The 26,587-nt window shown below is 48.5% G+C and overlaps 1 protein-coding gene across 6 annotated transcripts in view; it reads left to right on the forward strand.

Annotated features, from left to right (window-relative positions):
• The window catches only part of LOC310844791 (maestro heat-like repeat family member 5), a 51,215-nt gene extending 24,926 nt beyond the window's left edge, over nucleotides 1-26,289 (forward strand). For 3 of the 6 annotated variants that reach the window (XM_083739374.1, XM_083739378.1, XM_083739375.1), the window contains exons 8-22: nucleotides 1,795-1,935; nucleotides 2,946-3,065; nucleotides 3,993-4,066; nucleotides 4,159-4,294; nucleotides 5,028-5,123; nucleotides 5,961-6,065; nucleotides 17,969-18,104; nucleotides 18,991-19,112; nucleotides 20,185-20,334; nucleotides 22,429-22,583; nucleotides 22,796-22,943; nucleotides 23,252-23,433; nucleotides 24,254-24,391; nucleotides 24,684-24,798; nucleotides 25,029-26,289. In XM_083739374.1, the coding sequence (XP_083595500.1) occupies nucleotides 1,795-1,935; nucleotides 2,946-3,065; nucleotides 3,993-4,066; nucleotides 4,159-4,294; nucleotides 5,028-5,123; nucleotides 5,961-6,065; nucleotides 17,969-18,104; nucleotides 18,991-19,112; nucleotides 20,185-20,334; nucleotides 22,429-22,583; nucleotides 22,796-22,943; nucleotides 23,252-23,433; nucleotides 24,254-24,391; nucleotides 24,684-24,798; nucleotides 25,029-25,067 (1,857 nt within the window). In that variant the 3' untranslated portion in view covers nucleotides 25,068-26,289. The remainder of the gene's footprint in view (nucleotides 1-1,794; nucleotides 1,936-2,945; nucleotides 3,066-3,992; nucleotides 4,067-4,158; nucleotides 4,295-5,027; nucleotides 5,124-5,960; nucleotides 6,066-17,968; nucleotides 18,105-18,990; nucleotides 19,113-20,184; nucleotides 20,335-22,428; nucleotides 22,584-22,795; nucleotides 22,944-23,251; nucleotides 23,434-24,253; nucleotides 24,392-24,683; nucleotides 24,799-25,028) is intronic. The other 3 variants (XM_083739377.1, XM_083739376.1, XM_083739379.1) reach the window with 3 other exon arrangements.
• The last annotated feature ends 298 nt before the right edge of the window (nucleotides 26,290-26,587 follow it).

Raw genomic sequence — 26,587 nt, forward strand, 5'->3', positions numbered from 1 at the left:
AAGTCCGTCGGGGCCTGGAGATTTGCCTAATTGGAGGTTCTGAATGGCGCTTTCAATTTCTTGCTGTGTAATATTACTATTCAGGGTTGTTCTCATTTCCTGAGGTATTTTCTGTAATCCGTTGGTTTTAAGAAATTGGTCCACCTCCGAATCTTTCTGTGGCCCTTGTGAATAGAGTTCTTTGAAATATCTCTGGAAGCACTTTCTAATTTCCTCGGGTTTCTGAACCATTCTCCCTTCAATCTCTAGATTTGTAACAGTATTAAGTTTTTGTCTCTTTTTCAACTGCCATGCTAGCAGTTTCCCACACTTATTTGCTGATTCAAAGGATCTTTGTTTCATTTGTTTAATTTTCCATTCCACCTCTTGATTTATCAGTTTCAAATATTGTGCTTGGAAAAATTTCACTTCTCTCAGCACCTCCTTCGACTTTGGCCTGGATCTTAGTTTTTTCTCTCCATCTCTTATTTTTTCCAATATCTTCTCCTTCTTTTCATTCCAGAATTTTTTCTTGATCGTATTTTGTTGTATTAGAAACCCTCTCATGACTGCTTTACTTGCGTCCCAGATTATTCTTTTTTCCACAGTGGTATTTAAATTTATCTCAAAATAGTCCTTTAAAGTTTTTTGGGCCTTCTTAACAATCTTCTCGTCCCTTAATAAGGTGTCATTCATTTTCCATCTGAAGGATCCGGTTGTATTTAGTCTCAATTCCATTTTCAAAGCATTATGGTCGGAGCAGGTTTTTGGGCAGATTTCCACCTTTCTAGTCTTGGGTGCCAGCCCTCTAGTTATCCATATTTGGTCGATTCGTGTCCATGTCAGATGAGCTTCAGAAAAGAAAGTCCCTTCTTTTCCTAGGGGGTTCTTAACCCTCCATATGTCAATTAAGTCCACATTGTCAGTCATTTCAAAAAAAGTTTTAGGTAGTCTGCCATCTTTCGTTATGTTAGCACTTTGCGACTTATCCATATTTACAGACACAACCCCATTCATGTCACCCATCATGATGATGTTGTTATAGTCTAAGTAATCCAGCATAATCTCATGCAGCTTCCTGAAAAATTCCGATTTTCCTTCATTTGGGGCGTATATTCCTAATATCAGAATTTTTTCTCCTTGTGTCTGAATTTCAATCGCCAAAATTCTGCCATGTTCATCTTTAAATAAGAATTTCGGTGACAGGCTCTCCTTTGCATATATCACCACACCTCTTTTCTTCACTTTGTCCGAAGAGATAAATTCTTGGCCTAGTCTTTTATTAATTAGCACTTTTCTGTGGAGCCTTGTCACATCGCACAACAACTTAAAAGGTAAAGGTAAAGGTACCCCTGCCCGTACGGGCCAGTCTTGACAGACTCTGGGGTTGTGCGCCCATCTCACTTAAGAGGCCAGGGGCCAGCGCTGTCCGGAGACACTTCCGGGTCACGTGGCCAGCGTGACATCGCTGCTCTGGCGAGCCAGAGCTGCACACGGAAACGCCGTTTACCTTCCCGCTAGTAAGCGGTCCCTATTTATCTACTTGCACCCGGGGGTGCTTTCGAACTGCTAGGTTGGCAGGCGCTGGGACCGAGCAACGGGAGCGCACCCCGCCGCGGGGATTCGAACCGCCGACCTTTCGATCGGCAAGCCCTAGGCGCTGAGGCTTTTACCCACAGCGCCACCCGCATCCCGCACAACAACTTACTGACTACTAATATTTTCCCAGCTGCTAAAAGGTCCCAACTAAATGGTGATTTGTCTCCAATTGCACTTAAGGTTCCCAAACTCACTTTCCCCATCCTTTCCCTCCAGAATACTAGCAAGACAAATGCCAGTATCACCGTCATCCTTTGCTGCGGGCAAATGGCATTCGGGGCACGACAGGATGATCTCCCCTTTTTCATAGACCTTATCACAGAGGAGCTCCTCTTCCAATTCCAGAACAGCAGGAAGGTATGGCTCTGATTATCACACGGACTCCTGTTGTTTGTTCTCTCAGCTATACCATACTTTTCCGTGTATAAGACGAGGTGTTTTTTATTATTATTAAAAAATGATGTTTAAAAATGAGGGCCATCTTATACACAGATAGTGCATAGGGGGGACGTGGGATTGGTTGCCGCTGCAAGCCGGAGATAGTCAGCGGCTATTGTGCGTGTTATGGGTGGCTGCGGCAAGGGGTGGTGTTGACTGGCTGTCGCTGCGGAAATTGGGAAGGCGATTGGCGGTTTCTGCCGGCGAGGGACAGACAATAGGTAGGTTTGCGACGTGTGTGAGTGGCAGCATAGGTCCAGCGGGTGAGCAATTTTTGGAATCCCCTCCCCCAAATAGCTGAACAACTGTGGGTAATCCTCCCCCCCCAAAAGCTCAGCAACTCTGGGCAATCCTTCCCCCATTTTCTTAATTTGGAGTCCCCCAAAATAGGGGGTGTCTTATACATGAAAAAATATGGTATATCCTGCCTTTCTCCTGTCATACGACTCCATTTCCCCTGTGGTCACCATCCAGGCATGAGCAGAGCTCCTGAGCTCCGTCAAGGTTCTTGCACCACATGCCTTCAGACTGTGCCCTAGGGCAGGGTCTCTGGCTTCATCCACCGAAGGGTTGTAGACTGGGGTGTATACTGACTCCACCCTTAGGACCAGATGGGGCATTACAGGGGTACCTTGGTTCTCAAACTTAATCCATTCTGAAACCAAAGCGTTCCAAACCAAGGCACGCTTTCCCATAGAAAGTAATGCAAAATGGATTAATTCTTTCCAGACTTTTTTTTAAAGAAACCCTAAAACAGCAATTTACCACGAATTTAACTATCTAACAAGACCATTTCTGGGTTAGGGTTAATTTTTGGATTGGGTTAGTGTTAGGACAAGGATTAGAATTAGGGTTAGGGTCAGTGTGGCTTTATGTTTCCTTGTGATTTTGATTCAAACTCAGTTTTATAAAATCCCTTCTCCTTTCAGAACGAGGCTTTGAAGAAGAGCTTTATGAAGGCAGCAACTCTAACAACCAAGGCGCTTGTGCAATCAAATGTGGGATATGTCACCTTCCCCCACAAAGACGAGCTCACCTTCTGCATCATAGTGAGTAAAAAGAAAAAGAAAAAAAGAGGGGGAATCTCCTGGGGTTTATTTTCAGAGCGTTTTTTCTTAAAAATAGCTGTGTAGGTCTAGCTCTGGGTTGCATGTTCTGACCATCTGGCCCCAAACCACGTTCTGCTCCAGCTCAAGTTTCCAAACCCTCTTGAAAGGCAGCCCTACATTGTGGCAACCTCAGCAGGATGTCACCAGCGCCTAAGTAAAAGAGGCTAGGTTCTCCCAGGAGGAGAGGGTTGTCGATGGCTCCCAGCCATGATTGCTATGTTAGAAAAAGGGAATCATAGAATCATAGAGTTGGAAGAGACCACAAGGGCCATCGAGTCCAACCCCCTGCCAAGCAGGAACACCATCAGAGCACTCCTGACATATGGTTGTCAAGCCTCTGCTTAAAGACCTCCAAAGAAGGAGACTCCACCACACTCCTTGGCAGCAAATTCCACTGTCAAACAGCTCTTACTGTCAGGAAGTTCTTCCTAATGTTTAGGTGGAATCTTCTTTATTGTAGTTTGGATCCATTGCTCCGTGTCCGCTTCTCTGGAGCAGCAGAAAACAACCTTTCTCCCTCCTCTATGTGACATCCTTTTATATATTTGACCATGGCTATCATATCACCCCTTAACCTCCTCTTCTCCAGGCTAAACATGCCCAGCTCCCTTAGCCGTTCCTCATAAGGCATCGTTTCCAGGCCTTTGACCATTTTGGTTGCCCTCCTCTGGACACGTTCCAGTTTGTCAGTGTCCTTCTTATTCCCAGATCCAGGAAGCCCACTCTTCTCCTCTAGGAGGACCCACTTGCCAATTGCAAAGAAGTTGTCAAGTGGGCTGGATAGAGAGCACAACTGAGGGCTTGGTGTGGTGGTGGCAGGGATGGCGCCTCCAGTTCCCTGACATGCTGTGTGCTTCCCCACCACAGGAGGTAATCAAAGAGGAGCCGATGGGATCGCTCACCATATTACACCAAGCGATGGAAGCGATCATTCGCATGACGTAAGTACGGCCAGACACAGTACATATTTCTTCACCAGGTTTATGGACTGCTGGGTGCTGATCCTTTCCTCTCCCCTTCTTTCTCTTTTCAGTGCCTTGAGACCACGCATGGACCCCCTGCTCCGGTCACAGCTGCTACAGAAAACCATAAGGAAGGTCTTCCAATTGCCATCATTGCAGGTTACGAAGGTCAAAGCCGGGAGCTCTGTGCCAGCAACACAGAGCCAGGTGACTGGACCTTCTGCTTCTGGAGGAAAATGGGGTTGCCAGGTTAAAGGATTTGAGGGCAAAGAGTCTGAGCCGTGTAAGCTGCAAAGAATGCTGCCCGAGACATTTGACCCATCACAATGATGTAACAGCCAGAGACTTGGGGTGTATATTTTTGATTTTAATCATGTTTCCATATTTATTGCATTTCACCTTTGGCTAAAATGCATCCACAAATGATTCCTGCATGCCTGCATTTTGTGACTCTCATGCCTCCCTCCTACATTGCATTTAATTTTATTTGTTTGCTTGTTTGTTTATATGCTGCCCATCTGACTGGGTTACTCTAGCCACTCTGGGCGGCTTCCAACAAATTAAAACACAGCCAGAAATCAAATATTTAAAACTTCCCTATGCAGGGCTGCCTTCAGATGTCTTCAGACGGAAGTATAATGATGTATCTCTCTGACGTCTGATAGGAGGGTGTTCCACGGGGTGGGCCCCACCACCAAGAAGGCCCTCTGCCTTGGAACACTCCAAGGAAGTTGAGCCCAGTGTGGAGTCCTGTATCTTTATATCGCATGACCTGTAACCTTACATATATCAAGAAACGTTTGCTGTTTATGACTCTTTGTGTGCCTTGCTTGAACCCCTGCATAAGCTTTGTTACGAATTTGGACTAGAAGGCTCCAGAGCATGTGGGATTTCCATGGGGGTCTTCAGCTTCTAAGTGCTTTTGCTTCTCTCCTTCCAGGACTGCTTTCAAGAGACCATCTACATCTGGCTCAACATGCTCACTAGCTTGCTGTCGGAGGCCCCCTCTCTGGAGACGCTGCAGGAGATATTAGTGGTAAGGGAGCCCCCAAGGTGTCAGAGCAGGGGGAAGCAGCAGCTCCCATGCCGGAGGACAGACCCTCTTGAAATGATTGCACGGGGGGCATCTGGGGCCAACTCGCTGGTTGTGGGTGCTGATGGTCAAGTGGGCCTCTGTTCTGCTAGCAATGCTTGTGCAAGGCACACAAGATATGTCCTCTGCTGATGGCGTATGGGGAAGGGCCGTGGCTTGGGGGAGAGCATCTGTCTTGCATGCCCAAGGTCCCCGGTTCAGTCCTCAGCATCTCCAGGTGGGGCTGGGAAAAGGCTCTCTGCCTGAAAGGCCAAAGGGCCAACTGCCAGTCCTCATTACCTGTGGATCAATGGCTGGGCTTGGTCGAAGGATGCTTCCTGCATTCCATTGCTATGGCTGTGGTGAGGTGTATGTTGTATTGTTGTAATTATCACACACACAAACACACAAATGACAGATTGCAGGGCGGTTCACAACATAAAAATACAAAATCAGAACAGAAAATGCATAATAAAACAAAAGCAACCCAAGAGCCAATTAATATCTAATTCTACTAATGCTTTTTTTTAATGGCTTCTTTTTTCTGTGTCTTTAGTTCTTGTTTTGTTTGTAAGCTGCCTCGAGTCCCTGTCTGGGAAAAAGGTGGGGTATTATTATTATTATTATTATTATTATTAATAATAATAATAATAATAATAATAATAAACAAATTGCAGCAAACTTTCTCCTTTACAAAACAACCCCCTTTTGCAATTTGTCCCCTCTATGAAGCTTTGTGAATTTGCAAACCTGGATTAAGGGTTGTCCTTCCATGTGATGACGATGATTTCTCTCTCGCAGCACACAAATGGCTGGATTGACTCCACAAAAATCAGTGAGAGGCAAAGAGCAGTCAAGACCACCAACGTACTCATGAAATATGTCTCCGAGCATTTGGACTTTGATGTGAGTGACCAAGGCTTAATGCTGCAATTTCAAATCATATTGCATTGGAAAGTTCACATGTAAACTAGATGAAAGCTGTATGGCATGGCCATCCCAGGGGAAGGTGCCAGCCAGTGCTATTTTTCTAGAAAAAGAGGTGCCAGGACTCACCATGAACTCACCTCCCTCATTCTCTTATAATGGCAATAGCGCCCACCTGAGAGGTGCCAGTGTTAGCTATTTGCAGTATAGTAGCACTGCAGAGAGCTTGCTGGGGAGACCAGGACTCAGAAATAACCAAAGAAACACAAAAACTCCTTATACACTAAATACACCAACAACAAACCAGACCCAACCACCAACCCATCCCCCAGGGTAATGGGAGAGGAGCTAGGTGCTGCTCCTTATATACTACACCCAAATGCTGACACAGCTTAATCAACACAACTCAGCAGCACCTGCTGTGTTTCACAGCTGTAAAGCTGGGTCTTGTTATTTTGCTCTGGCCCCTTAAAGACATACACAACTGGTGGAACAATAATGAACCTTTACATTTAAAGAAACCATTCAACATTTCCCCTGCGGTTCATCATTGTGGAACAAAAACATAAAGCATATTTTGTACATGTCTTTCATGAGTAACCTTTGGAAGTGCTTTTGTAAAAATGTCTGCAATTTGATTGTCACCTGGAACATATTGAAATACAATCATTTCGTCAGCAATTAGTTTCTTTACAAACTGTAAACGTAACTTTAAGACGCTAGTGCGCTGCGTATTGGTCTCTCAACACAGGATAGCGAGTCCGCTCTGGGAATCAAGGTAAACTCTTACTGGTAGTGTTACTTTCATCTGTAGGTCTGCAAATACTTGCAGATACCATTCCACATCACGAGTGGCCTGAACGCATGCACATAATTCACTCTCTGTTGTGGAGAGACAAATAATGGTTTGTGTCTGGGACTTCTATTCAAATGGACAACCGTTATAACAAAACACCATACCAGACACATCCCTGCGATTATTTTGTTCCACTGCATGAGATGCATCACAGAAAATTTCAAAACCTTTGTCAATACATGATGTAAACTGCAACCTATAATGTTTGGTATGTTTAAGGTACATTACCACTCTCTTAAGAGCAGAGAAACATTGCGTAGTGGGCTTTTCCACAAATTTTGCCAGAAAGTGAAAGGCATAAGTTATTGTTAGAGTTCAGAACTTAACAGGTTAAGTTGTTCCCATGATGCCTCAACATTCTGACGTCAGGATTCGAAGGTGGGAGGAGATTTTCTCTGTTCCTCTCTGTCTTTGAGGGAAAAGGACGCAGTTTGTCATGGCTGCGAGAAGTCCGGGAGTGTATTTCTGAGAAATGTCGCAATGAAGAACTGTTAATGACAAACAAATACTTTGTGTGTTTGTCTGAAGCTAAGCGACAGTTTTGCCGCTGTGTTTTACTCTGCAAGGCGTGAAGAGACGGAGAGAATTGCCGCAGCTGAGAGGAAGCGCGCCGGACCGCTGTAAACAGCTTAATTGGGGTCGTAAACCAATTAAGCCTAATTATTCCAATAGTTATATCTGGTCTTGAGATTCTTTGAATGAAATTTAGCTTGCCTATAGCAGAACGATACAAAGTTTTGTTAGGAAATGGCTTATCTTCACCTGTAAAGGTGAAACCACACACCATAGGCGTTTCCTTCCCATTTGCATTTTCTTAAACCCATTTTGTTTCAATAAGTCTCATATCTGGGGTTTGTGGTACAAGAGACCAGGTGTTATGCTCTTTTAAAGAAGCTATCTCAGAGTTCATAGCTTTATACCAATTTACAGCTTGGTGCTTAGGTAAATTCTGAACATCATTGTAGCTTTTTGGCTCAAAAACCGCCTTATTGGCATACACAGTATTTAAATGTTCATCTGCAAAACGTTGTGGCTTCTGTCTTTTTCTATCTGAATGTCTCAGTCAGGAAGGAGAGTCAGACTCCTCAGACTTAATGGGACTAATTGAACTACTAGTTTCAGGTTGTAAATCATCATTGTCAGACTGAAGAGGTGCCTGTAGGCTAAGCTCACAGTCAGAAAACTCAAGAGAATCTAACCTCCCCTCGGGTGCCTGTGATTTTAAATCATCAAACAAATTATCAGATTCAACAGGCTTTTTGTCTTGTTCCATTAATTCAGAAGCACCATTTCCTGCTGCTGCTGCTGCTGCTGCTTCCTCTTCTTCCTCAGTGTCATTTATACCGTTAGTATCTTGGAAAACAGCAACGCCATTCCAATTTACAGTTTGTATCATGCTTCTGGTAATATGAAATTTGCCAGTTGCTGGTATGTAAATTCTGTACGCCCCCTGCTGGTAGCCCATTAATTTTCCCTGAACACTACTGTCAGAGCTGCCTCTAGGTCCCAGCTCACAGAGGACCAACGCCAGGTTGATGTAATGTACAAAAGTCTTTATTGAAGTTTAGTTTCCATTCCAACGCCAGAGCGTGCAGCCCTACGTCTTGACCTTAGATCGGCGAAGTCCCCTCTGAATCACCACCCCTTCCGCACCAGTTTAAGATCCTAGCCCTACTCCACCTCTTCCGTTGTTCTTTCCTCCTCTGGGTCCTTCTGCCCCCTGGGGTTTCCTCCTTTCTGGACTCTTCTGATGCTGACCCCCCTGAGTCTTGCCCCTCCTTCCGGCGGGCTTTAGGACCTGGCTCCCTATCCAGGCTACCTGCTGTGCCGCTCGCCTGTACATTTGAACTTGCCGCGCGCGCCCAGCCGGTAACCTTCCTCCTGACCGTTTCCCCGCTCTCCGATGGAGGCGTGGTCAATCCTGACTCATCTCCTCTCGCTGGTAGTGAGAACACTGGTCCCGATTCCTGGGACTCCTCCCCCCTACTGCGCTCTGGTGGGGAAGCTGGTCCTGATTTCCAACTGCTGCTCAGGGAGTCCCCGCTGGCCCCTTCCTTCTGGGGTTTCCCCCTTGGCACCTCCCTCGCCCTGGCCATCGGCGCTCCCCTCTGTGAATCTTCCGATTCGCTGGAGAGGCTCGTGGAATCCCTCTGACCACTGTCACTGCCTACACCCCCCTCGGATTCCTCCTCCTCGCTCTCCATCTCCTCCCTCTCCTGTACCTCTGCTCCTGAGCCCCTGACATCCATCCCCCCCTCGAAGCCCCCCTCCCCCTCTTCAGGTGCTTGTTCTGGGTGCTCCAGTGTTGTGGGGGTGAGTGCAGGATACAGTTCGTCCCCCGTGGCGTGCAGCCAGCGGGATAAGTCCGGGAAGTCCTCCATGGTCTCGTCGACGGCGATCTCCTCTGCTTCCATTTCGTGGGAGGTGTGTTCGAAACCTGGATCTACCCCCAAATCACCCAAGACCCCCTCTCCCCCTGTCGCCTGGGATGACACTGCGTGCAAAGGTCCTGTCGGCAGGTCTCTGCGCCAGCCCACCTCGGGTTGATCCTCCCACCAATAAGATCCTCCCGTGCCAAACCCTGAGAGCGATCCCTCTGGGGAACTAGTCCCCGGCGCCGTCTCCTCAGCTGAAGAGAAACCCTGGAAAGTGCTGGCTGAGTGTGGGTGTGAAAAGATATTCGTCGAAATAATCCGCTGGCATGGGTCTGTGCGGGAAAAGTGCATGGAATTCGTCTTTGAGCCACTGCTCCTCCACTGCATAGTCCGGCACCCACCTGTTGGCGCTGGCCGGGGTGTCTTCTGTGGCGAGGAGATATTCAATCCCTTCCTCCCCCCATCTCGAGTCTAAAATCTCTGTGGCTTCATTGAGTGGCTCCCCTCTCGGTGACCCCCCCTTCTTAGGTGCTCCCCTGAGCGGGTCTGGTGCTGTCCCTGGCGCCTGAAACCTGTGAGGTGCCTTGTAGGGCGTGAGCACTGATCTATGAAAGACCGGGTGCATTCTGGATCCCTCCGGGAGTGTCAACCGGAAGGCCACTGGATTGATCTGTGCCTCGACTTGGTAAGGCCCTGGCTGCTTGTGTCCGAGCTTCTTCTTAGCCAACGATCTAGCCGGGACTGCCTGGGCTGCTAACCAGACCCAGTCCCTCACCCGGATGTCCTCCCCAACTCTCCTGTGTTTGTCTGCCTGCATTTTGTAAGCGTGTTTTGCTAGCTCTAACTGCCTCCGGAGCTGCTTGTGGACCTCTTGTAACTCCGCTGCCAAGGCCTCTGCTCCCTGCGGCTCCCCCTCCCTCACTTTCTCTAAACCTGGGAAGGTTCTGGGATGCCGCCCATTGTTGGCGAAAAACGGTGTCACCCCCGTGGACACGTGCTTCGTGTTGTTGTAGGCAAACTCGGCCAGCGGTAGGTAGTCCACCCAGGTCGAGGGCTGCTGGTTCGCGTAGCATCTCAGGTACTGCTGCATGATGGCGTTGACCCTTTCCGCTTGTCCGTTGGTCTGCGGGTGCCTCGCCGACGCTAGGCTGACCTTGACGTTCAGGATGCCCATCAGCTTCTGCCAGAAGTTGGAGATGAACTGGCGCCCCCGGTCGGACAGGATAGACCGTGGTAGGCCGTGCACCTTGAACACGTGGTCTATGAACAGCTTGGCGGTCTGCTCTGCCGTGGCCACCTTCGCGCAAGGAATGAAGTGGGCCATCTTGGTGAACAAGTCTACTACCACGAGTACTGCTGTTTTGCCCCTCGAGCTGGGCAGATCAGTGACAAAGTCCAGAGCCACCCTCTCCCACGGTTCGAACGGGGTCTGTAGCGGTTCCAACAATCCCGCCGGCGGCCTGTGTACTGGCTTGGCCCTTTGGCAGGTGTCGCACCTATTGACGTAATCCGCGACTTCCCCCCGCATCTTGGGCCACCAAAAGTCTCTGGCTACTAATTCCACCGTCTTCTCTTTGCCGAAGTGCCCAGCACTGGGCGCGTCGTGTAACTGCTGCAGTACTCTCGCGCAGAGGTCGTCTCCCGGCACGTAGAGGGCCCCTTTGCAGATGAGCAGTCCGTCGCGTATCTGGAATTCGTCGTTCCTCGCTGTGCCGCTGCGCACCTCCTCCATTTTGGCTCGCGCGAAGGGGTCCGTCTGCAGCGCGCGACGTACCGCGTCCAGGTCCACCGTGGCTGAGGCGCATGCCCACGCTTTCGGTGCGAAAATGTGCTTGGCCGCCGCTGGTGCCTCTTCCTCGAGATACTGCGGTTTCCTGGATAGCGCATCCGCCATGATGTTGCTGTCTCCCGGGATGTATTCTATCCTGAAGTCGAAATCAGCAAAGAACTCTGCCCAGCGGATGTGTCTCTGGTTCAGGAACCTCGCCGTGCGCCAGTACTCCAGGTTCTTATGGTCCGTGCGGACCTGCACTGTGTGTTTGGCTCCGATGAGGAAGTGCCGCCACGCCTTGAAGGCTGCATGAATGGCCAGCAACTCTCTGTCCCAGATGATGTAGTTCTGCTCCGATTTGCTGAGCTTCCTGGAGTAGAAAGCGCATGGCCTCCAGTCCCCTTGGTGGTCTCGCTGCAACAGACTGCCCCCATGGCTCTGTCTGAGGCGTCCGTCTCAACCCTCATGGGTTTGCTGGGGTTCACATGTAGTAGTTGCTCTTCGGACGCGAAGAGACGCTTGAGCTTCTGAAAGGACTGCTCCGCCTGCTCCGTCCAGAGGAACTTCTTCTTCTTGGAGCTGAGGGTGTCGGTGATGGCCGCCGTCTGCATAGCGAAACCCTTGATAAATTTGCGGTAAAAGTTGGCAAAGCCGACAAACTTCTGGACCTCCTTCCGATTGCGCGGGCTTTTCCAGTCCAGCACCGAGCGGACCTTGGCGCTGTCCATGGCGAGCCCCTTGTCGGACAGCTTGTAGCCCAGGAAATCCACCTCCGTCATGTCGAACTGGCACTTCTCCAGCTTGGCATAAAGCCTGTGCTCTCTCAGCCTCTGCAGGACTTCATTGACATCTCTCTCGTGGGCCTCCTGCGACTCCGAGAAGATCAGGATGTCGTCCAGGAAGCAGACGCACTTCTTGTAGAGGAGACCCGCTAATACGTGGTGCATGAAGGCTTGGAAACAGTGGGAACCATTTTGTAATCCAAAAGGCATGACCCTATATTCATAGGTGCCCAGCGGCGTAAACATGGCCGTCTTCCACTCGTCGCCCTCCCGCACGCGTATGAGATTGTACGCTCCGCGTAGATCCAACTTGGTAAAGATGCGACCCTTCCTCACTGTCGCCAGGAGGTCATCGATCTTGGGCATGGGGAAGGCTGAGGGCTTGGTTTTCGAACTCAAAATTCTATAATCAACTACCAGCCTCTTTTGGGGCGTGTCCCGCTTCTTCACAAAAAACACAGGACTACCCCCCACTGCTTTGGATTCTCGGATGAATCCCCGCTTCAAGTTGTGGTCTATGAACTCCCTGAGTTCCTGCAGTTCATCCTCAGACATGGAATACAGTTTCCCCGTCGGTAGCGTCGCCCCTGGCAGGAGGTCAATCTTGCAGTCGTAGGGTCTGTGGGGAGGCAGCTTGTCCGCCTCCTTCTCGCAGAAGACCTCCAAAAACTCTTTGTACTTGTTGGGTACTGCTTGCAACATGCCTAAGTTAAGCTGTGGTCCATCCTCGTGCCCCTCATCTTCCTGGTTCGCAAGGATGCAGTGTTCTGCGCAGTAGGAGGAGCAGAAGGTCAGTTGACGCTGGTACCATGCTAATGCCGGGCTGTGCCTGTCCAGCCAACTCATGCCCAACACTATGGGCGTGTCTGACAGGTGGGTGACGTTGAAGCTGATGACTTCGCGGTGATTTCCAATTCGCATCACCATCGGCGGTGTTTGCTGCAGCACTTGTCCTCCCAGTAGCTCTCTGCCGTCTACCGTGACGACGTTCAGGGGCATCGTGGCCGGTAGGAGCGCCACGTTATGTTGCTTGAGAAAATCCACTCCTATAAAGTCTGCATTGCTGCCAGAGTCAATGGTAATAGGGACTTCCATGGTGAGCCCATTGGGAAGCTGGAGCGCTGCGGTGAGCTGCACCACTGTTTTGGGTGGGAGGGGGTCTGTGGGCTGTAAGATCCCTGGGGACTGCTTCACTGACACGTCTGGCTGGGCCCCAGTGGCTCCATTTCCAGCCAGACCTCGTCGTTTCCCTGCTGTGGTGCACTCTGCTGAACTGATTCTGTTACTGTTGCTGAGGCTGCAGTGTGCTTGTGAATCCTCCGGGGACACTCTTTCGCCATGTGCTGAGCACTGTCGCAGATGTAACATTTCCTGTTCCCTCTAGGAGGCTTCGTTTTGACTGCTCCCGGCATTAGGGCTCTGGCTGCTGACTGAGCCTTGGCACCACCTATCTCCATCGGCTCCTCTCCCCCGCCCAGCGGAGGCGTGGATTGAGCACGCGCCGTTTCCCTGGGAAAGAAGGGCGGTGCTCTTGCTGGCGTGCGTCCCCAACGCCCTTCCTCCTTGCTCCAAGGGCGTTCTTCTAGCCGCACCCCAATCGTTAGCGCCCTCTGCACCACGTCTTTAGTGGTCTGGGGTCTCTCCCCCCTTGCAATTTCGTCTTTCACAGCCCCGTTCAACCCCTCCCAGAACAGGTCCCTGATGGCAGCTGAATCTTTTTCCCATCCCAGCGCATTGACCAATGCAAAAAAGCGGGAGTGATATTGTCTTACAGTGGCTTTGCCTTGTCTTAGTCCATGAATCTCTTTCCTGGCGATATCTACATCAATCTCTGATAAAAAGCACGCATCCATCGCTTTAATGAATGCAGCCGCATTTCGGAGGGCTGGATCTTTATCTCTCCAGAGATTGCGCAACCACGCTTTAGCTTCTCCATGGAGATGAGTTACTATGAAGCCTACTTTCTCCTCCTCATCTCTAAAGTCCTTCTCCAGCAACTTTAGCGCATAAATCACGTCTGCTCTGAAGTTAGGATACTGCTGCAGATTCCCATCGAAATGAGACACAAGGCTCCCTCCTCTCTTCCCCAGCCCAATCCCCTCTGGTCTGGGTCCCGGTAGCCCCTGTTTAGTCAACACTTCTAACCTGGTTCGCAGATCCTGGCAGACAGCAGCTGCTTCCTCTTCCTTCTGCCTGGATGCCAAAATTTCCGCATTAAGTTGTGTCACTGCATTTCGCAGGCTTGCTATTTGTTCTTTGGTAGTCATTTTGTCTTGTTTTCGTGAGCTCGCGAAGCACCAATCTTCGCCCCTCGCTGCGTTCCCTCACGTTGCGAGGTTTTAAAATGGAGAGGGGACTTACTGTCAGAGCTGCCTCTAGGTCCCAGCTCACAGAGGACCAACGCCAGGTTGATGTAATGTACAAAAGTCTTTATTGAAGTTTAGTTTCCATTCCAACGCCAGAGCGTGCAGCCCTACGTCTTGACCTTAGATCGGCGAAGTCCCGTCTGAATCACCACCCCTTCCGCACCAGTTTAATATCCTAGCCCTACTCCACCTCTTCCGTTGTTCTTTCCTCCTCTGGGTCCTTCTGCCCCCTGGGGTTTCCTCCTTTCTGGACTCTTCTGATGCTGACCCCCCTGAGTCTTGCCCCTCCTTCCGGCGGGCTTTAGGACCTGGCTCCCTATCCGGGCTACCTGCTGTGCCGCTCGCCTGTACATTTGAACTTGCCGCGCGCGCCCAGCCGGTAACCTTCCTCCTGACCGTTTCCCTGCTCTCCGATGGAGGCGTGGTCAATCCTGATTCATCTCCTCTCGCTGGTGGTGAGAACACTGGTCCCGATTCCTGGGACTCCTCCCCCCTACTGCGCTCTGGTGGGGAAGCTGGTCCTGATTTCCAACTGCTGCTCAGGGAGTCCCCGCTGGCCCCTTCCTTCTGGGGTTTCCCCCTTGGCACCTCCCTCGCCCTGGCCATCGGCGCTCCCCTCTGTGAATCTTCCGATTCGCTGGAGAGGCTCGTGGAATCCCTCTGACCACTGTCACTGCCTACACCCCCCTCGGATTCCTCCTCCTCGCTCTCCATCTCCACCCTCTCCTGTGCCTCTGCTCCTGAGCCCCTGACAACTACGCTCACCCAATTTCTGCTTGGCGGGATAATGCATAATTATATCTGAATCCCAAATGCGTAGGTATTTCAGATTAGGGCGTTTTTAAACAGCTTCTCATAGGGGGTTGTAAGGATATTTCCGTTCCACCTTAAACAGGGAGCAGGCTGTTGTTTGAGTCACAGTCTGCGTACTTCCGGCTCACAGGAAGTTTATGTTTTGTACATAGCTTTTGTTTCTCTCTCTGTGCCTGAACACGCAGGCAAGCAGTCATGTTTTTTCTTTGTTCTGACCAACGCTGAATAAAGTTGTAAATAATGCTCTCCTGAGTGCATCTTTCGTTGTGCGAACTCTGCAAAGGGCGTGCACAAGTCCTTGGAATGTTGAAAGCTGTTTCTGAGGCTTGTGTCGCTAATTGACTGATTCTGCGTTCCTACGGGAAGTTGATGGATCGTCTGAAGTCGACGTGGGGGCATGATGGCCTTTGTCTCCCTGGCAGTATCCCAACAGGGTGACATCTAAACCAGAATGATAACTGCGATTTCGAACGTAACAAAGGCATTGAGCGCTTCAGCCCAAAAGACTTTGGGCAGATTAGCATTGTGCAGATAAGTTTTAACCCCTGCCTGCAGGTCACGCTGCACAACTTCAACAAGCCCATTTTGCCAGGGACTTCGGGGGCAAGATAACTCATGAGTAGTCCCCTGCGCTTCCAGGAATTTCTCAAAATCCTCAGAAACAAATTCCCCGCCCCGGTCAGTAAACAGGTTCTTAATTGGTTTGTTAAAATGCGTTTTTACCCAGTTGCAAAAAGCTCTGTACTTCTCAAATGCTTGGGACTTCTCAGCTATTGCATAAGTCCAACAATATCTACTATACTGGTCTATCAGGGTAAGCCAGCACTTAGAACCTCCTAATGATGGTGGGAGTGGCCCAACTAAATCACAATGTACACGCTCAAATGGCTCAGTTACTTTCCTATCTGAGCACCTACCCTTGAGTGCAACCTTAATGTTATTCTTGCAACAGGATAGACATTGCATAAAGAATTTACATGGTTTTAAGTTTAGGCCATTAACAATATTCTTTGTCTTAATTACATCAGCAAAATTCAGATGTCCCAGAATTCTGTGTGCTTCATGGGCACACCCGGAATGTGGCCTTACATTCCTCAACCCCTGGCTTGACTGTGCTGCTCTGCAATTTATAGGCGATTGGGAGTAGGTGCGAAAATATAGTCTATATAAACCATCAGAGTCCCGGGCATACAATAGACGTTTGTTCCCATCAAAAAACTCACACATTGACTTTAAGAAATGCACAGTTATGCCTTGACGAGCAAAACATCTTACTGACAATAAATTGTCCACTGATGGGCAGTAAATGCAGTTCGCTATCGTAATGTTTAAAGAGTCAAGTTTAATAGTACCCCTGCCAAGCGACTGCAAGACTTGTGAATTGGCTAAATGTACATTACCAATTTCCTCTTCAAAAGAAATAAACAAGCTTCGGTCGTTGCAAATGTGCTGAGATGCTCCTGAGTCCACAATAAAAGACTTCCACTTGGCACCTTTAATTCTTTTACGATCTGTAGTCCGAGCATGAAAAGCTCGTGGCTCGTTTCTGTCTTTACGGTACGATGTCGGCTGCTGGGCTGACGACCGTGACTGACGAACAGAAACAGACTTGGGAGTACTTTGCTTTCTTTTGGATCTGCAGTCCTTTGCAAAATGTCCCTGCTTATTGAAGAACCAATAACGCTTTGCAGCTTTAAATGCAGTCGTATTACCACAAGTTTGCATATGGCGTTCTTCATTGTTTCTGGAAATAGGAGTAGTTATGGCACAAGCCTCCCTTCTATCCAAATCGCCCATTAATCTTGCCGTTACCCCTTCCACAGTTAATTGTGCTGGTGGAACGGCAGATATCTGGCTAGCTACACCATCAAAGTCCTCATTAAGGGAACAAAGAATGATAAAAACATACTGAATATCAGGTATCTCCATGTCCCTTTGAATTAATTTGCAGCGTATTGCCTCCAGACATCTCAAGTGTGCTGCCAAATCACCACCAGGCTACAACTTGGTCTGGTACAGCTGCTTGAAAAACGTCAATGCAGACGCTGACTCTTTTCTAACATGCACTGCTGCAAGACTGTCCCACATTTCTTTGGCAGTTTTCTTATTTCTTATATAGACTACTTGCTGGTCGCTGACTGCCAAATTAATTATTGCCCTGGCTTTCGCATCTCCTTTTGACCAAGCATTAGTTACAGGGTCAGGAGGGTCATCAGTTACATAGGTCCATACTTCTCTAGAGGTCAAAAGCGCCTCCACCCGAAAAGACCATAAACTATAGTTCTCATCTGTTAGCTGTGGGAACACCAGAGCCTTCTCGGCTTCTGGAACCCGGTCAACCATTCTGGAACTCTTCCAGACCCACAGAAACTACACTAACAGGAGAAGGAGTTTTCAAACCTTTCTCAGAGTCCAAAAATATGCAGTCATCCACTCAGCAGCTGGGCCCATAACCAAAGATGTTACCTATTTGCAGTATAGTAGCACTGCAGAGAGCTTTCTGGGGAGATCATGCATTAAAAAGGGACTCAAAAATAACTTAAACAAGGTTTTAATAACAAAAACAAAAACACTAAATACATCAACAACAAACCAGACCCAACCACCAACCCATCCCCCAGGGTAATGGGAGAGCTAGGTGCTGCTCCTTATATACTACACCCAAATGCTGACACAGCCATTCAACATTCAACCATTCAACATTCAACCATTCAACAGCCAGAACTGAGTTCCAGTGAGTTCTGGCTGGGGAAAAAGCCCTGGGGCAAGCCTAGGGTGGGCCACCTAAGCACAGCTCTCTTGCCCTGTGCCCCTCTGTCACCTTTGCCGACTGAAAGCATGCCAGACGGTTTTCTCTTGCTGGGCTCTGTGGGACGAGGGCTGACTGTGCATCTCTCTCTCTCTCTCTCCACCTCCTAGGTATCCCAGGATTTCCCCCTTCTTGGACAGCTGGTGGCGCTCTTGTCCCTTCACCTCGCAGACAATGTGAAGGAGATTGGCCTGCAGTCAGCGGAGGCCTTGTACCATCTCCATTACATCATGATAGCCAAAATGGGTGAGGGTGATGCTGGGAAATGGCTTGTTTCTTGTAAGCCGCAGGGTGGGAGATCTGTAGCCCTCCAGAGTCTGCTCCAACTCCCATCATCCCTGAGTGTTGTCCATGCTGGCTGCTGCTGGTGTTGATCAGGGAGTTTAGGAGGGCCAGAATTCGTGCCAACACTGGCCTAACGCCAACACCCTGTTGGCCAGAGACGAGAGGGCAGTCTTGGGGGAGGGATTCACTGCTGAAGAACATCAGAAAAGCCTTCTGGACCTGACCAGTGGCCCAGCCCAGTCCAGCATCCTGTTCCCACAGGGGTTGACCAGATGCCTGTGGGGATCCAGCAAGCAGAATTCAAGCTCTTTCTACTCCTGTACTTTGCTGCCTCTGACCATGGAGACAGAGCATAGCCATACTGGCTAATAGCCATGGGTAGCCTTCTCTTCCATGAATTTGCCTCATCTTCTTTGAAAGCCATCTTGGTCCGTGGCCATCAGTGCCTCCTGTGGCAGGGAGTTCCAGAGTTTAGCTGTGCACTGCAAGAAGAAGGACCATCCTGAAACTTCAGTTTCATTGGAGGTCCAGTTGTTCTCATGTTCTGACGGTGAGAGAGAAAGCTTTCTCTCTCCACTTTCTCCATGCCATACATTGTGTCTCCTCTTCCTCGCCGTTTTTCTAAACGGAACCCCCCCCCCCCACAAATGCTGCAACCAGCTCCACAAGCACCCCAGTCCTTTTGGTTGCCCCCTTCTGAACCTTTTTCCCAGTTCTGAATTATAATTTTTGAGGTGAAATCGATAATTGTTTTTGTTGTTCCCAGTGGGAAAACTGGAGGTTTTGAGCAGGGAGCACTAATGCTGGGTTCTTTTGCATGCATATTCCAAAACCCGACCCTGCTTAGGTAAGGAACTGGAGAAGAGGAGGAATAAAAATAAGAAAGGCAACATGGTCAGATGGGTCCGAGAAGACTTCTTCATCCCTGGGCCCTCCCTCTTCCACTACAACATCGCAAAAGTGGCCAAGGTAGGGGTGGCTTTTTGTACTCTTTATTGCTAAGACCGCAGCCACTCCCAGTTAGCAAAGATTTGCTCACTCAGGCCAATGGGGCCCTGCCCCACCAACTTCAGCCTGCCCTCAGGCAGCCCACGCCTTCTAGGAATGAGGGAGAGATTCAGAGCAGTTCACACTGCAAGCCAAAGCTATCAAATCGAGGCTTTCAGAAACAATAGGAGAACTGAAACACAACCCGCCTTTGAAATTCACATGTCCTTGAATTTTGCAATGCCAAACAGTGTGTAAAAAAATCCATGCGTGAGCTATTAGTGTAAATAACATTCAGAAATGAATTGTATTAGAATAAATTGCTCAAAGACAAGTGCCCGGTAGCCTAAACTGCATGCAGAATTCTACTTATTGAAATTCTACTAGGTGCTGGGAGACCTAGGGTTCAGATCCCCACTCAGCCCTGAAACTCACGAGTCAGTCACAGTCTCTCAGTCTAACCTACCTCATGAGACTAAAATGGGGAGGAGAGAGAACTATGCATTGCCACCTTGGGCTCCTCAGGGTGGAAAAAGAATAGGAAAAGTTGACTCATCCGATACATCTTTCACAAGGGACTGCCAAGCCAATGAACTATGCCAACATTGTGGTGGGTGTTTTTGTTGTATATTAAGAACTAAACACACAGCCAGCAGGTTCCCACCCAGTCTGTTTGGCATTGGTTATATAACGGATAGCCACTATTTTTCACCTTCTCTGTTCCTGCGAGAATTTTTTTTTAATTTTCTAGTCTGATTTTAGATTGAACCTCTTCATGTCCCAATGTCATAACCAATTTAAGATGTGGATCGAAAATAGCAAGGCGTCACCTGACTTTTAGTTTTGTTTGTTGTAAAATCTTTCAGCTACTTAAATAAACACATAAATAGAATCACCGAATTGTTGGAAGGGACGCGGGGGTCACTTAGTTCAACCCTCTCAAGGCAGAGTGGAGATGTCTTTCACTTGGTTTGTGAAGGCACCCTTGGACTACTGAAACGTGGTCAGAGTGTGGAGCAGAAGAAAACTCCCTCTTCTTTCTTCTTTGTGTCAGGCTTTTGGGGAGCACCTCAAGCCCAGCCAGATCAACGAAATCGTGTTGAAGGCGATTGACAACCTGACAGTGGAAGCCAGAGCCGTCTCTCAGGCTGCAGGAAAGCTCCTGAGGTCCTTCCTTGAGGAATGCGGGATGGAAATGGAGGACGTAAGGCTCAAAACGGAGGCAGGGGGAGCAGGTTTCCTCTAAATTAAACATTCTCTTCGGACTTAGAATTAGCTTGTTTCTGGGAAGTAAGAAGGCATTGTGTGGGAAGTAAGAAGAGCCAGTGTGGTGTAGTGGTTAAGAGCGGTAGTCTTGTAATCTGGGGAACCGGGTTCGCGTCTCCGCTCCTCCACATGCAGCTGCTGGGTGACCTTGGGCCAGTCACACTTCTCTGAAGTCTCTCAGCCTCACTCACCTCACAGAGTGTTTGTTGTGGGGGAGGAAGGGAAAGGAGAATGTTAGCCGCTTTGAGACTCCTTCGGGTAGTGATAAAGCAGGATATCAAATCCAAACTCTTTTTCTTCTTCTTCAATTTCCGTGTCTGTGGCTCACACCTCTGTTTCCATCCTGCTGCAGTTCGGCTTCCAAAAATCAACCACCCTGTTTTTCATCTCGCTGTCTGCTTTGGCAGTATTTTAATTACATTATTCCACCCTGTTCATTTCAGTGCAAAGGAAACACAATATGGACAACACTGAGGTCAATTAATAAAACTTTGCTATGATCAAAATGATCACCCTCCCAAAACTAACCTACCTATTCCAGACCCTCCCAATCTGGATTCCCCCAACACAACTCCGCAGTGGCAGAGAAAACTACACTCTTTTATCTTCTCACATAAACAACCAAAAATAAGCCCCAAATACCTGCACCTCCCCACCTCAGAAGGAGGATGGGGAATCCCCAACAAAGAAGCATATTACACTGCCAGCCAAATACTCCATATAATCCCATATATACTAGAAGATGAGACAAAACAATGGGTACACCTAGAGAGGGACATAATTGAAAATACCAACCCCATCCCCACTAATCCCCCTGCCGCACCACCTATTATTCCACCATGCAGCACAAAACCTCCAGATAAAAACCTGGCAAACCAAAGGCTTATATCGCCTAATAGACTTCTGTAAAAATAACAAATCTTTGTCAACACAAGAAATACAAGACAAACTAGAAGACAGCCAAATGCCCTGGTTAACACATCACCAATTACATGCCCTCTTAAACAATCCAACAGTAAAATCAGCAGCAACTAGGCCCCTGACAACCTTTGAAAACCTCCTCCTAACAACAAAGGGAAACGGTAAAGGGATGGTATCCGCAATATACAAAATATACTACTCCAATATACTACTCCAAAATCCCACAACCCCCCTAGACGCAATCAAAAAACAATGGGAGAATGACATAGGCTATGAGATTAACCCCACTCAATGGATCAGAATGTGGTCTAACCCCCCCCCCTTTAAATCCATAGCAACGAAAAGAACTCACTCTGAAACTCACCTACAGGTGGTACCTAAGACCAAGAAAACTAGCGCTAATACGCCCAGGAAACTCACCAAAATGCTGGAGAGGGTGCACCTCCACAGGCACATACCTCCACATGTGGTGGGAATGCCCCAAAATCCAACTATTCTGGACAACAGCCATACGAGAAATATGTAAAATAACTAAGCAAGTATTAGAAATCACTCCAAAATTGGCCCTACTAAACATCTTCCAATACAATAATGCATATCTACACCACAAAGAATTTATAACTCACCTACTTTCAGCAGCCAGAAACAGCATAACCAGACACTGGAGAGACCTGTCAGGAGTAAGCATGGACCAATGGTACCAAATAGTATGGGAAACAGCCCTACTAGAAAAATTAACCAATAAACTGAAACTGACACGTGGACAAACAGAAGAAGACGCCTTCATCCTGGTATGGCTCCCCTTTATCACAAACACAGCCCAAAAAGACAATGACAATAATCCACCAACAGCATACAAATCAATATGGCTAACCTAATCCAAAACACCCACCCACCCCACTCTCACACGAAAACAAAGATCACCACAGCCAATCACAAACAAACAACCACACCCTAGGCCAACCCCAACCTCTCTCACCACCAAAGGAACACAAGTGAACAGCAGAGAACTGGCACGAGTAACGCTGACATCAAACCCTACATACATTAAGCCAAATAGAAACAGGTTCACCACACTTTCTCATCCTGGTCTTCTTTTATCTTCTTCCAGCTGCCTATGGTTGTGAAGGAGATTTACAACCATCTCCACCAGATCCCCGACACCCGCACTAAGGAAGAGACGCTTTCGGCTATTGTCAGCCTAGCCACCAAGCGCCTGCAGCCGGTCGTAGACAGCCTGTTGGACTGCTCGATGGAGTGTGATGAGTAAGTTTTTGTGATGTGAAAATGGGGAGGGGTAGATTTAAGGGGTTTCTTCATTTATATTTATTTATATTGAATTTCGTACTTGCAAAAAATTGTGCTCCGAGTTGTGGTTTCTTTCTTTGCTAATGTATGTGCAATATAAAGAAAATATCAAAGGCCTGACTTTTTTTAAGAAAAGGAAAAAGGAAAAATTCTGTTTTGAAAAACTGCAGAAGTGCCGCAGTGATCTGGAAGGCGTTGGTCACAGATCCGTATTCCAGCGTCAAGCTGCTGAGACCCCTCCTGAAAAGGCTGCAGGATGAAGACCCCAAAGCGGAAGTCACTTCCAGGCGACGCAGCACTTCTCAAATGCCAATGGCGGTATGAAACCACTCAGTTTCTCTCTCCTGGATTGTTTTGAATGGGAGCTGGATGGGGCTGGGGGCTTCTTGCTGGGAGGGGGTGCATCTTAATAAGTGGTCCATCCTGTGAGACCTGCTTTGTATGCAGAAGGGCCCCAGCATCTCCATGTCGGGGAGTCCCTCGCTTGAAACCCTGGACAGCCACTGCTAGTCAGTTTAGACAACACTGAGTGAGATGGACCGGGGCTCTGAGTCGTGTCTGAGTCTGAGGTCTTGATCTGACGATGACCTCTGCTGAATGCCATTCTCCTGTCCTTGTCCCTCCAGGCTACCAACGCTCTGTGTCATATCCTGTCGTTCCCTGAGGCTGCAGGTATCCTGAAGAGCAAGTTCCACCACCTGCTGTTTGCACTTAGCACTCGGATCTGTTTTGTCCATGAGGCGAGAAGAAGAGGTTCTAGGGCGACAAGTCTAATCCCGGAGCCCTCTTCGCATCTCGATCCGCTGACGTAAGGGACCTGCTAATGCATTTGGGGGGCCCCTCCCTTCTCTCTCTGACCCATAGCGGTGATGGCTCAGCCCTCCCCCAAGAGATAGGCTTCATTTGGACATGGAGGTTCTGCTTAGGTTAGATAGCTAGGAGACCCAGGCTTCCCCAACCCCTGTGCTCTTCAGTCGCTTTGGACCACAACTCCCACCAGCCCCAGCCAGCACAACTGGACTGAAGATGGGAGTTGTAGCCCAAAACATCTGAAGGACCCTAGGATGGGAGAGGATGTTGGAGACTCTCCCGCACGATGGGCTGATTTGGGTGTGGTGGACTCACGTGTCATGAAACCTTAAGTCTCCATCACAGCCGAAAGGTTGTCGCTTGTGCTGGAAACATGTGGGAGGCTGCAGGGGGTGATGGTTGGGGTTGGACTGCAAGATGTTAAGGACCTAAAACTCCCCAGATGAACCTACCCAGACCTTGCGCTCATCATCGGAAGCCCCTCTTCACGTGCCTCCTCCACACAAGAAGGGGCCTTTTCTGTGGTGGCTCCCCATTAGTGGGTTGCTCTCCCCAGGGAGGCTTGCCTGGTGCCTTTAGATGCCAGGCAAAAATGGTCCTCTTCAATCAGGCCATTGGCTGATTAACCTCCTATGCCCTTTCAACTGTGTTTGTTGGAGGGAGAGGAGTTATTGGTTTGCTTTGGTTCTTGTTTTTATTCTGTATTTTGTGCTTTTTAACTTGCATTTTTATGTTGTGAACTGCCCGGAGATCTACGGGTGAAGGGCAGTATACAGATTTTTAAAATATAATATTCTTAATTCCTTCACTTGACTCAGGACCGCTGTGCAGGCCCTGAAACAACTGATTGGGCGTGTTGAATACCTTGACGAAATTGAGGTTTTGGGGTTGCAAAGCTGCTGGGATATGCTGTCAAGTCCAGAAAGCTTTTTCAAAGGCATTCGTCTTCTGGCAAGGTAAGAAGGTGAAAAGGACTGGCAGGTGAGGCATGAAGAGCAAGGCCTGCTTTCTGGGGAAATGGGGATAAACTTCTTATTTATTTCAGAAAATGTACCATATTGTTCACTCTATAAGACGCAATTTTCCCCTCCTAAAAAGTAAGGGGAAATGTGTGTGCGTCTTATGGAGCGAATGCAGGCGGGAGGCTCTGCTCAGTGTTCAAGTAACCTGGTGGGGGTTGTTGTTGTGCAGGAACGCTGAGCCAGCTTCAGGCTTGTGAATCCTTTGTCTCTTACTCTTATGTTTCAGGACCTTGTTCACCTCCTCGTCAGAACAGTACAAGAGGATTGCCCGATTGGCACGGGAATATATGTGCTGTCAAAACAATAAGAAGAGAGCCATCGGCATGGCGTTTTACTTGGAGGTAGGAACTGGAAACAGGGAATGCCTGTTCTAATGTTTCTAATGGTTTCTTTATTCCTCGCAATTTAACTGTCAAATGTTCTTTAGCATTTACACATTTTTTATTTAATTGTACAACTTCAGCTGCATTCACTGCTATCATGTCTAATATATATGGACAATATTTTTTTGATAGAAGATGAATGTATACATAATAAAAGATGCACTTACAGTGGCTTTGCTCCAACTTAGGGGATGTCCGACTCTGATACAGACACTTCCATGACCTAGCGCGCAAGTTACTGCAGGCAGCAATCATACAGGTATTCCGTTAATGGATGGACAAGTCTTCACCTTTGGAAGGCTAAGATTTTTCTTAAAATTACATTTTTATATGTACGATTGGAAACACCTGAAAGCTGGTATAAGTTCATATGTATTTATTTTTGCCTGCTTTAAAGATTGATTTTTGTGTGTCTGCTGGTTTATTATATATCTTTTTTCCTCTTTGTTCCGCTATGTATCGGGGTGGGGAGACTAAATAATAATAATAATAATAATAATAATAATAATAATAATAATAATCCTTTGCTCGTCCAAATAAGCTTTTTTCATTTATTTATTGAGGCCACTAAGTCTTTGAACTGAAGAGATTTCTCCAGTTTCAAGCCTCATCTCATGCTCTTTATGAGCCAGGTCCAAACCCTCCTGCAGTTCAGACCCAGCTTAGGATGTGTTTGGTTCAGCATGATTCCAACCAGCTCATACTCCTTCCTTCCCTTTCCCACCAAAATGTACCTGACTGTGAGAGCAGAGGCAAATTAGATTGGGAGGGCCAGGCCCAGCCCTAGAGGTTGGAATGCGGGGTCCAGGCCCACCAGAAACCAGCGGAGAACTCCATAGCTCCAAATGGAAGCACCAGTCTAGCTTCTGCTGCGGCCAGATTGGGATGAGAAGGGGCAGGAGGGGTCATGCGTGGCTGGGTGCTTCTTGCTGGAGACCATTGAACTGAAGTGAGCTGCTTTGGGGGCCAACCTGAATCAATCCCAAAATACCGGTAACCCATTCAAGAGGTGCTTTTTAGAAACTGAGCTCACACTCCAACTGTAAAACCATGACATTATATGCTTATGAAATACGTGATATTTGTTGTCTGATAAGGGGGGGCGGCAGCTCTGTACCTTCCATGGGTCACAATAAGCCTGGGGGTCAAAACAAGGCACCACCTTCTCAGGTGAATATCAGGCTTGAGGACATAAATGTTGCTCGACTTTATCTGGTGTCACTTAGGCTCTGACGGTGAGACCACCTGCGCTGCAGCCTCCGCCTCTTCTGGCTGTCAAAGCCTCGACGACCTGCGCTGCTGCCTATGCCTCTTCTGGCTATCAAAGCCTCGATGACCTGCGCTGCTGCCTATGCCTCTTCTGGCTGTCAAAGCCTCGACAACCTGTGCTGCTGCCTCCGCCTCTTCTGGCTGTCAAAGCCTCGACGACCTGCGCTGCTGCCTCGGCCTCTTCTGGCTGTCAAAACCACAATGACCTGTGCTGCTGCTGCTGCCCTGTATGGCTGTCAAAGACTTGACGACCTGCGCTGCTGCCGCTGACCCTTATGGCTGTCAAAGCCTCGACGATATGCGCTGCTGCCTCTTCCTTTTCTGGCTGTCAAAGCCTTGATGAGCTGCGCTACTGCCTCCGCCTCTTCTGGCTGTCAAAGCCTCAACGACCTGTGCTGCTGCCTATGCCTCTTCTGGCTGTCAAAGCCTCGACGACCTGCGCTGCTGCCTCCGCCTCTTGTAGCTGTCAAAGCCTCGA

The sequence above is a fragment of the Podarcis gaigeae genome (assembly GCF_964106915.1).
Source record: "Podarcis gaigeae genome assembly, chromosome: 5".
In the NCBI taxonomy this organism is placed as follows: Eukaryota; Metazoa; Chordata; class Lepidosauria; order Squamata; family Lacertidae; genus Podarcis; species Podarcis gaigeae.